Source organism: Nicotiana sylvestris, chromosome 4 (assembly GCF_000393655.2).
Source record: "Nicotiana sylvestris chromosome 4, ASM39365v2, whole genome shotgun sequence".
Classification (NCBI taxonomy): Eukaryota; Viridiplantae; Streptophyta; class Magnoliopsida; order Solanales; family Solanaceae; genus Nicotiana; species Nicotiana sylvestris.
In genome coordinates, this window is record NC_091060.1 from 76748955 (window position 1) to 76760175 (window position 11221).

General features: G+C 34.9%; 1 protein-coding gene across 1 annotated transcript; it reads right to left on the minus strand.

The window, feature by feature from the left end:
* Nucleotides 1–1807: 1807 nt before the first annotated feature.
* On the minus strand, nt 1808–2349 carry LOC138889722 (uncharacterized). Its single transcript, XM_070173058.1, has 2 exons — nt 2274–2349; nt 1808–2091 (listed from the first exon to the last, which is right to left on the minus strand). Exons 1-2 carry the CDS (start codon nt 2347–2349, stop codon nt 1808–1810), a joined length of 360 nt encoding a protein of 119 aa, XP_070029159.1.
* Between the last annotated feature and the right edge of the window lie 8872 nt (nt 2350–11221).

The window sequence follows — 11221 nt, forward strand, 5'->3', positions numbered from 1 at the left end:
GTTTATGATCCCCTTGGCTTGGAAAAACATGGATGTTTTAGTGTTCACAAACTCCAGACCATTATCAGTTTTGATGTTCTTTATTGAAGTATTGTAGTGGTTTTGGAACATTGCAAAGAAAGCTTTTTGACATGTAGGGCATTGCTTTTGCTAGTCAAAAGGTGTGTCCAAGTACATCTACTATAGTCATAAACTAGGGTGATGAAATATATGTGATTGTCATGAGTTGGTGCATGATAAGGACCCAACATATCTACATGAAGGAGTTCAAATATTTTGGTGGTGGAAGTAGTTCTTTCTGGAAATGGAGATCTATTCTGTCTGTTCATAGGACAAATAGAGCATAGAAAAGGTTGTTTGCTTGCAAAGGTTATAGGTATAGAATTGATAAAGATCCACATGACTGTCATTAGATGTGTATGCACTACACATTGAATCTATTTTGTTAGGAGAATTTTTATTGGAATTCAAAAGAACTTGTACACTTTTATTGTCACAAACATGAGAAGGAATGGATGCACTAGGTGCAGAATCACAGGAATGGTTTTGACAGTGTACATTATTGATACTATGACTACCTGAGATGGATGTACTAGGTGCAGATTTGTGTGTGAGTGATATGATAGAAGAACTATTCTTTCCTTTTGAATGGTGAAAGTAGAGGCTGTCTTTGGCTTTACCAATCTCCATAGGCCTCCTTAGTGAAAGGCCCTATAGAAGGATACATGAAAATTTAGTGAATATGATGATGTAATTAAGTTGAACTGTCAATAAGTGTACGGAGATTAGATTGAATTTGAAACTAGGCACATATACGACTCTTTTTAGGGTAAATTGAGAACTGAGAATGACATCTCCAACTATCGTCATCTTTACTTTATATCTATTTGGCAAAGAGACTAAAAAGGGTAAACTAGAGTTTTGATGTTACTCAATGAGGCTTTGTTATAAGTCATATGGTTAGTGGCTCCTGAGTCAAGAATCCAGGAGTCAGCATTTTCTTTGAAGCTTTCATAAGACTATTTACTGGGTTCAACAGAAGTGGTACAAGCAGTCATACCTGCAAAGTTAACAACACCACCAGTCATGTTGATGTTTCCTTAGTTGTCTCCATTGTTTCCATTTTTGAAGCTTTCCAAAATGCTCAGCAGTTGCACATACTATTCCTTGGTCAATTGTTGCATGATTCTACATTGCTCCTGAAAATCTCCCCCTTCATAACCAGTCATGTCGATGTTTCCTGAGTTGTCTCCATTGTTTCCATTTTTGAAGCTTTCCAAAATGCTTAGCAGTTACCCATATTGTTCCTTGGTCAATTGTTGCATGGTTCTACTTTGCTCTTGAAGATCTCCCCTTTCATCTGTCATATTTGTCCCATTGCCAGTTGTGTCAAACACATTTGCTGCCATTTCCCTTTCCCTATTACCATTGTTGTACTTTAAGTTTTGTGGATAACCATGAATTTATGACACTTATCCTTAGTGTGTCCTGGTCTTTTGCAGAAATCACAGAATGGCCTAGGTCCATTTCCTATATAACCTCTTCCATAGCTATTGTTCCCAGAAGTGCTCATGTGTTGATTGTAGTTTGTTCTAAAATTGTTGTTTTCTGGGCCATTAGCATTCAATGATGCAGACTCAATTACTAATTGTTGATTGTGTGGTTTAACCTCTCTTTGCTTCTCTTCTTGTATGAGAATAAAACAGGCATGTGCAATGCTTGGGAGGGGGTTCATCATCAGTATACTCCCTCTCACGACAGTATACACCTCATTTAACCCCATCAAAAACTGTATCAATCTTCTGTCTTACTCAGCCTTGTGCATATTAGCCTTAGCTCTGCAGATGCATTGGCAGCTACACTGTGCATATGCATTCAATGTGTTGAACTCTTCCCACAGCTTCTTCATATTTGTGTAATAGCCTATTATATCCAGAGTTCCTTGACTCAAATCATTGATTTCTTTCTGGAGTTGATAGAGTTTTGCACCATTGGTTTGATCATACCTATCTTCTAATTCCTGCCATAACTCCTTTGCATCACTCACATATTGTAAACTGTCCGCTAGGTCTTTTGAAAGGGAATTCAAATCTACGAAGTCACCATATCATCATATCGTTCCCACTGATCAAAGGTTGCATGTCCAATTACTGGTTTCTAATACTTTCCTGTTATGAAGCCAACCTTATTCTTCACTGAGAGGGCTATAAGTACACCTCTCCTCCAGGATCTATATCATGTGCCATCAAAAGCTATAGGTACTAACATAGAACCTGCACTCTCCGACGGATGCATGTATAGGGGACTTAAAATATCTAAAGTCTCTTTGTTTACAGGATCTTCAGCCATTGCTTAAACTACAGATCTCGATTGATTAAAGCGTGAATCGAAGACAGAAAATCAAAATTCAACAAAGAACACTTCGAAAACACTTAAAGTTTCTATGCCTTGTTGCAATCAGATAGGATCACAGCGAAAATGCAATTTCGAACAGGATTTCACAAAGAAAAAATTGATTGACTATTTCGAAGAAGACCTAGAATTTCAATTGTGCGTTGAAGAGAAAACGAGAAAAGAGATCACGAATTACCTCAGTAGATAAAGCCTAAGATCCGATACCATATCAAAATTGAACATTATCGAAGAAAATATTTGAGCTAGAGCTCAATTACCATAGTTGCATGTCATGAAGCTCAGAGATAAAGAAGAAGAAGAAGGTTCGAGAACTTTAGAATGAGAGAAAACATTCTCACTAATTGAGAAAGAAAAAATTAGTGCGCATATATACAAGTTCCTACAGCTGTACTCTACCACTTTCTGACACCAACTAACAATATAACTAACTACGTGCAGAAATAGTCAGATTCAATTCTAACACTAATAACCTAACTAACTATTTGCAGAAGTAGCCATGGTCAATCCTAGCGATGTGGCTATTAGTTAAATAATTACAATGTAAGTTCAAGTTCTAATCTTAATAATAGTAGTGTTTGAATGTATGTTTATGAGGTTTGAATGCTATGGCAATATCTTTATTACTTCATAAATTTCTATGTTGTTTCTTTATATTTAACTTGCATATGTGAATTGATTTTTCTTTCATTGAGAGAGAATGGTTTAACCTGCAAGTTGCAGTATATATATTTGTAAATTGAAAAGTAATATAATACTTTGTGAATGACCGCGTGATTATTTTTCTAGAAAATCATGTGAAATATCACTATAGAAATAATTTTCTATGCATAGTTCTGTCTCTCTCATATTTCCTTCTTAGACTTAGCACTTTTTAAATAGAGTTAAAGTCCTTGACAATTATATTTCTCATACGTTTTCAAGAATTAAATCTCCCTTTGATAAACATCATCAGTATCAGTCATGACCGACTTGCATATTAGAGAGTTTCCACTTTGATACTTGTCAGTATGATGCAAAAATAATAGAGATGTTGGGACAGAACATGAATTGTTCACATCATATAATGAGGTTTACAGCAGTTTTGATGCATTGTTTGCAAAAAAAAAACCTCGTGAGGGAAATCTATGCCTATTTTTTTGACAAGTCATTTGCTATTCAACATAGAGGCCAGACACAATCTGGAACTGGAAAGATAATTGTAAGAGGACTTTATAGTATTAATATTTTGATGCTATATGTTTCATTAGAAAAAGAAAAGACAAGAAAGAAAATAATGGTCTTGACCAATTTCAAAATAGGATTGTGAAGCCTCTCACTGTATGGTATATTTGTGTCATTATAATTTTTCAATGTTTAGTGGCTAAAAATAAGGTAAAGTTGCAGAAAGATTTTTAAAGCTGTAAAATTACTTTTTTTTAATTATAGAAGAGTAATTTTTCATCTATTTTATCAAATGTGTTGCTTAATAGATGTTGCACTTGGAATTAAATTTCCAATCCTTCCTCTTTATATCATGTTCTTCAGTCTAATCTAGCGTCTATTGATGAAAATATGAAATGAGGAAATAAAAAAAGTTGTTTTCTCTATGCATCAAAATAAGTCCACTGGTATTGATGGAATGACTCCACTATTTTTCCTGCAGTTTTGATCATTAATTTCTCATGATGTCTGTTTGGCAGTAAGGTGCTTTTTTGAGACAGGACAACTTTTACCCATTTGGAATCAAACTTTGATAATGTTAGTACCAAAATTAAAAATACCTACTACAGTGAATCACTTTAGACCTATTAGTTTATGCTCTACTTTGTATAAGATTATTACAAAAATTCTTGTGAAACGCATGAACCCTTTGATGCCTTTACATACTCTATGAATCAAGCTGCCTTTATTGAAAAAAGATAAATTATAGATAATATAGTGTTAGCACGTAAATTTATGGGATTGCTAAAAAACAAAAGGAAAGGAAAAGATAAGTTAATGGCCTTAAAATTAGATATGTCTAAAGCATATCGTGTGGAATGGCCTTATATCCAGCAGATGATATTAAAAATGTGTTTTCACTAGATTTTTATAAATTGGGTATGACTTGTGTTATGACTACTTCTTTTTTGTTTAACTTCAATGGAGAGGTTAAGGGCTGTGTAAAGCCATCTAGAGGATTAAGGCAGGGCGATCCTCTATCAACTTACTTATTCTTAATATGTGTTGAAGGATTATATGCTCTATCACACTCGATTAAACAATAAGAAAAGTTAAAAGGACTCACATTAGGGAGGGATAGTCCTTCTGTTTTACTTTTATTTTTTGCATGTGACTCATTTATCTTTTGTAGAGCTGATAAGGATAGTGTTGCTACGATTAATAAAATTTTGGACATATATGCAAAGTGCTCAGGACAGATAATTAATTTTGAGAAATCTGCAGCCTTTTTTTAGTAAGAATAATATCCAAATGTGTGAAAGGGTGATGTATTTAGGATTTCCTGTTGTTGTGGGAAGATCTAAAAAAAGAAATGTTGACATTCATAAAGGATAGAATTTTATCAAAAATAAAGGGTTGGAAAGGAAAGTTTTTAAGTCAAGCAGGGAAGGATGTTTTATTAAAGTGTGTTTTAGCTGTTATTCCCTCATATTCTATGTCTAGTTTTCAAATACCTGATGGGATATGTAAGGAAATCACTAGTTTATTTTCAAATATTTGGTGGGTACGAATGATGATAAGAGAAAATTGCATTTTGAAAAGTGGGAAAAACTATGTGAACCAAAATTTAAAGGGGGGTTAGGCTTCCGGGATTTAAAGGCTTTTAATATGGTTTTTTTTAGCCAAACTAGCATGGCGAATTCTGACTGAACTGGATTTGTTAGTTTCTCAGGTCCTTAAAGGTAAATATTTTCGTAATGAATCTTTCTTACAGGCACCGAATAATAGATCTACATCTTGGGTATGGAAAAGTATTTTGTGGGGGCGCGATCTTTTAGGTAAAGGTGTTAGATGTGATGTTTCAAATGGTAAATCTATGAGAGTATGGAGAGATCCATGGTTGCTAAGAGATATCTCTTTTTACCCCGTTAGTATGATGAATGGTATTGCTACAAATCTGAAAGTAACAAAACTTATTGATGACAATATTAACACTTGGAATATCCAGATTTTGAATACTTTATTTAGCCAAGATGACGTAGAATTTATTTTAACCATTCCAATTTCTTCTGTAGGGGGCAATAATCGACTGATTTGGTATTTACTAATAGCCCGTTTGTCCAAGCTGCAAAAATCAACTTATTTTGAGAAGTGCTTTTTTTCAAAAGTGTTTTTCTCAAAAGTACTTTTGGTGAGAAGCAGTTTGTGTTTGGCTAATTAGTTTGAAAAGCACTTCTGAGCAGCAATTAGTATTTGGCCAAGCTTTAAAAAACTGCTTCTAAGTGTATTTTTCTCCAAAGTGCTTCTCAAAAAAGTGATTTTGGAGAGAAGCTACTTTTTTCTGCTTCTCCAAAACTGCTTCTGCTTCTCCTCAAAAGCACTGTTTTCCTTCCAGAAGCTTGGCCAAACACCTCAAATTGAGGTCAAAAGTGCTTTTGGCAAAAAAAAAATACTTTTGGCCAAAAATAAGCTTGGCCAAACAGGCTATAAGTCAGGTAAATACGAAGTGAAGTCTGATTATTATCTTGCAAAATTGCTCCTTATAAATGATAGAAGTTTGACTAATCGGGCAGAAGGTAGTTCTCATGTTTTCCCGAAATTTTTTTGGAACCATGTATGGTCTTTAAATATTAAAAACAAGCTCAAATATTTCTTAAGGAAGTGTGTCTTAAATATATTTCCTGTTAGGAATATTATTATAAAAAATTCACTTTATGGATGACAGCTGTCCTATTTCTGGCATGGAACCTGAAACTTTAGAGCACATGTTCTTTAAATGATCTAGGTCAATCAATGTGTGGGAAATGAGTCCGATTCATTGGCCAAATTTGCATCTTATTTCTGATTCTGCTACGTGGTGGTATAAATTAGTGTTAGACACCAAAATATTCTCGGAAGTTAATACCTTATTGTAACTGATAGTATCTATTTTATGGATGATTTGGAAGGCTAGGAATGATTATATTTTTACTTCAGTGATGTGGAGTGAAAATGATACTTTATCTAAAGCATTATTTGATTTTAATGATTTTATAGTTGCAAAGGAACACGTTAACACTACGAGAGATGCTTCTACTAACACACCTTTACTAACTCTTTCTCCAAAAAAAGTGTTGCTTTATATAGATGCAGGTTTGGATTAAAAAACTTGCAACGCGAGTATTGGAATGGTAGCCTTAAAGGCTAATGGTAACGTGTTTCATGCCTATAGTAGTGTAAAGATTCGATCGGTCATTTTACTTTCTAGAACCTCATTCCCCTAAATAAGACTCCTCGTATGTGCTTTTACTGTTTTATGACTTGCGGGAATAGTTAGTTCTGGATTTGGAAGGGTTCGGGTTTGAAATGGGAACACTTGGTTCCTTAAGGTTGGCAAAAAGAGCTAAGTTTGACTTTGGTTAATATTTTAAGTAAACTACCTCAGAATTGGGTTTTTACGGTTCTATTAGGTTTGTATGATGATTTCGGACTTGGGCGTATGTATGGATCGGTTTTGGATGACCTGGGAACGTTTCGGCGCCTAAAATTGGAAGTTGGTATTTTGGGGTAAATTTCTTAAGTTTGAGTCGCAGTGGATTTTTGTGTTATCGACGTCCATTTGGGATTTTGAGCATTGGAATAGCACTGTATGGTGATTCTGGACTTAGGAGTGCGATCAGATATGGATTTGGATGTTCATAGGCCATTTCGAGGTCGTTAGGCGAAAGTTAGAAATTTGAAAGTTTTTGAGAAGTTTGACCGGGAGTGTATTTTTTGATATCAGGTTCGGATTCTGATTTCGGAAGTTGGAGTAGGTCTATAATGTCATTTAAGACTTGTACGCGAAATTTGGTGTCATTCCGAGTAGTTTAAGTACGTTTCGGCGCATTGGGAGTCAATTAAAGAACTTGAAGTTCATGCTTTGATTTAAATTGGTTTGGGTGTGATTCCTAGTTTTGACATTGTTTTATACATTTTGAGAGTTCGAGCGAGTCCCTTTTTTTTATTTCAAACCTATTGGTATGTTCGAGCGGGGCCTCGGGGGACCCCGGGTGTTAACCGGACGAGATGCTGACCGAGTTTGGACTTGGGAGTATCAGCAGAAGGTTTCAGCTTCTGGTGTAATCACACATGTGGAGGTCCAACTGCAGGTGGGAGTTCGCAGAAGCGAGCAAGGACCCGGAGAAGCGGCCCAGGAAGGGCAACCCAGGTATCGCAGATGCGCTCCACCATTCGTAGAAGCGGGACCGCAGAAGCGGGATCCCGTCCGCAGAAGCGGAGCCAGCCATCCTGGGCTAGGACCGCGCATGCGATGGCTTTTTCGCAGGTGCGGTGCCACAGATGAGGCCCCACGTCCGCAGAAGCGGAAATCGCTGGAGGCAAAGCCTCATTTGATACGAGACTTAGGCATTTTTGGCTCATTTCTTACGCTTCTTAAGGAGATTTTGGAGCTAGTTAGAGAGGGATTTCACTAGCTAATTGAGGTGAGTAGTTTCTATCTAATATGAGTTAAATACATAGTTCATGGGTAGATTTTAACATGTAATTAATGAAAATAGTGAGTTTAGATGAAAAATCTAGGGTTTTTGGTAAAAATGAGATTTAAACACGAAAATTATTATGGAATTTAGTGAAAATCATATATTTGAGTTCATGAGGTTATGGGTAACAACTTTCTTCAAAAATTTCTGGAATCCTGGCACGTGGCCCCGGGGTGAATTTTAGGAATTCTTCAACTGGGGTTGGGTAATCACTTTACTAGTTAGGATATGAACTTTTGAACATGTATTGACTATTTTATATAACATTTGACTAGTTTCGAGTCGTTTGGCACCGAATTAAGGGTTTAAAGCACAATTGTGGACCGGAAAGTAAGCTTTGAGACGAGACAAGTTCCTTTTCTAACCTTGTAAGAGGGAATTAACTCATAGGTGAATTGACTTAATATGTGCTTCTATTTGTGGGGGCTATGTACGCACAAGGTGACGAGAGTCCGTGCGTAGCTACTAATTATGCTTATGCCCGGATAGTTTAGGACCCAAATCATGTTATACTTGCGATGTTTGCACCCTACTTGTTAATTTACGTGCTTAAATCATATTGGAATTTGATGAAGAAATTGTAGAAGGTCGAATTTCATTTACTTGAATTTTGGACGGATTACTTAACCGTTAATAAAAATTTGGTGCTTCTTTGAATTAACCTTTTAATAATCTTTGAATCGGTTGTTTATTATGTATCATCTCTTCTTATGGAATGGGTCGAACGCCTCGGCAGTAGAATAGATGCATCTATGGTCCGTATCGTTCGACCCTCTGCAGTGCACACAGTTTATATATTTGTATGTTGGATCGGGTCGTACGACCTCGACATAACTCGTGCGTAATAATATTGGAGCCTAATTATACTTGATATTGTTTCATTGGCTTGAGAGGTTAAATCGTTAAATGATGAAAATTTACTTGAAAATTATTATCAGTAAAAAATTGTTTGTTTATTTCTTGTTATTGAGTTTTATAGTTTCATTATATAGCCCATGTTTACTTCGAATTTTTATTATTTTATTGTTAGCTCATAGTAAGTATCGGGGTCGACTCTTCGTCACTACTTCTTCGAGGTTAGACTAGATACTTACTGGGTACATGTTATTTATGTACTCACGCTACACTTGTGCACTAAATGTGCAGGATCTGAGGCATGTGCTTAGGGATATCAGTCCGTCGTGCATCCTTGATTCCACGAGACTTTGCAGCGAGCTGCCTTCCGAGCCCGTTCTGTAGCAACCGAAGTCTTCCTTTTGCTTTTATTTTCTTTCTAATTCACTTCAGACGGTAGTGTAGTATTATTTTGTATATTCTACTAGTAGCTCATACACTTGTGACACCAGGTCTTGAAAAATTAAGCTAGTAGACACATGATGATATTTGGGTTATTTTACTTATCTCATTTGCTCATAAAATTATTTATCTTTCTAAATTGTTAAAAGAATCAATCGTGTGGTTAGTTCACTATTGGCTTGCCTAGCGGTAACGTTGGGCGTCATCACAGCCTATAGGAGAAATTGGGTCGTGACAGGTAGTCCAATCTATTTTGTTGGAAAAGACATAATAGCTTAAGCGTTGGCAATAAGAAAAGCAATCCAACTGGCAGTGAAGTATGGTTGGAAAATTATAAATATCTTGTCTGATTCTTTAACAATGGTCCAAATGCTTAATGAAAGCATAAGTCCTTCATGGGAGGTTAATAAATTTGCGAAGATATTTGGGCACTTAAGCAATATTTGACTGATGTATCTTTTAAGTATCTAAGTAGATGTCTTAATACTTGTAGCCATAAGTTAGCTAATTTTTCCTTCTCACTATTTAGTGAAGTCTCTTGGTTTGACAAGTTTTTTCGTTTGGATTGTCAACGAGACTTCATCTTATTTTGTACCGGTAACTATTGGGTCACTTAAGCAATATTTGACTGATGTATCTTTTAAGTATCTAAGTAGATATCTTAATACTTGTAGCCATAAGTTAGCTAATTTTTCCTTCTCACTATTTAGCGAAGTCTCTTGGTTTGACAATTTTTCCGTTTGAATTGTCAACGAGACTTCATTTTATTTTGTACCGATAACTATTGGGTTTAATTAATGCATATTCTATATCCCAGGAAAGAAAAAAAAAAGAGAGAAAAATACGCACAAGATTTTTGTATCATGTAGAACCATTTATCTTCCCTTAAAATTTTGTTTCCTAGACTTCAAAGAAAACACAATAACTGAAAAATGATCAAATTAGCAATTACATATTGGGTGTGGTTGGTATAAAGCAAAATAATTTTCAGAAAATGTTTTTCAATTTTTTCATGTTTGGTTGGCTTAAATATTTTGGAAAATATTTTTCTTATGAACTCATTTTTCTCTAATTGGAGGAAAATATTTTACTTATCAAGAGAAGGGAAAACATTTTCCAAAACTCCTTCTCAACTTTCCCCACTCTCACCAACCCACCCCACCCCCTCTTCCCCAAAAAGGCTTCTTTTTTTCAAATTTACCCCCCAAAAAAAATATTTATTTTATATATTTTTAGTTTTAGTTTTTTCATCTTTCGGTTAAAATGTTTGAAATTTTACAAGTTACAAAGTTATGAGTTCGGAGATTTATGTGTTTGGAAGTTTAGGGGTTCGAAAGTTTAGCGGTTCGGAAGTTTATTAGTTCGAAAGTTTATGGCTTCATATTTATTGTATCAAAATTATTTATGAATACTCTTAAGAAGTTATTTTCCTTAATTTGCGCCAAACACCAAAAAATAAATAAAATTACTACTTATTTTCCAAGAAAGTATTTTCTTGAAAAATATTTTCCTTTATACCACCCATTGTCTCTTGATTTTACTGGAGAGTTTCGCTGCAAATCTGCGATCGAACATTTTATTACAGTTTTCAATAAAATAACAATTACAATTTACAGCTATATTAACAACCATAACACTTATCCGTGTTACTTATCCGTGTTATAGGATAATTTTTTCTCTAAAAATGAGTATTTAAATTAACCTCTCATTGAGAGAAGAATTCTTCGAGAACTCTGTAATTATGAAACTTAAAAAGTAATGAATGCTTTATTTATTTTGATTTGATTTTCTGTTTGATGTTTTCATATGTATTTTTTGTTACATCTTATTATTTTTTATTTTTGGCATTA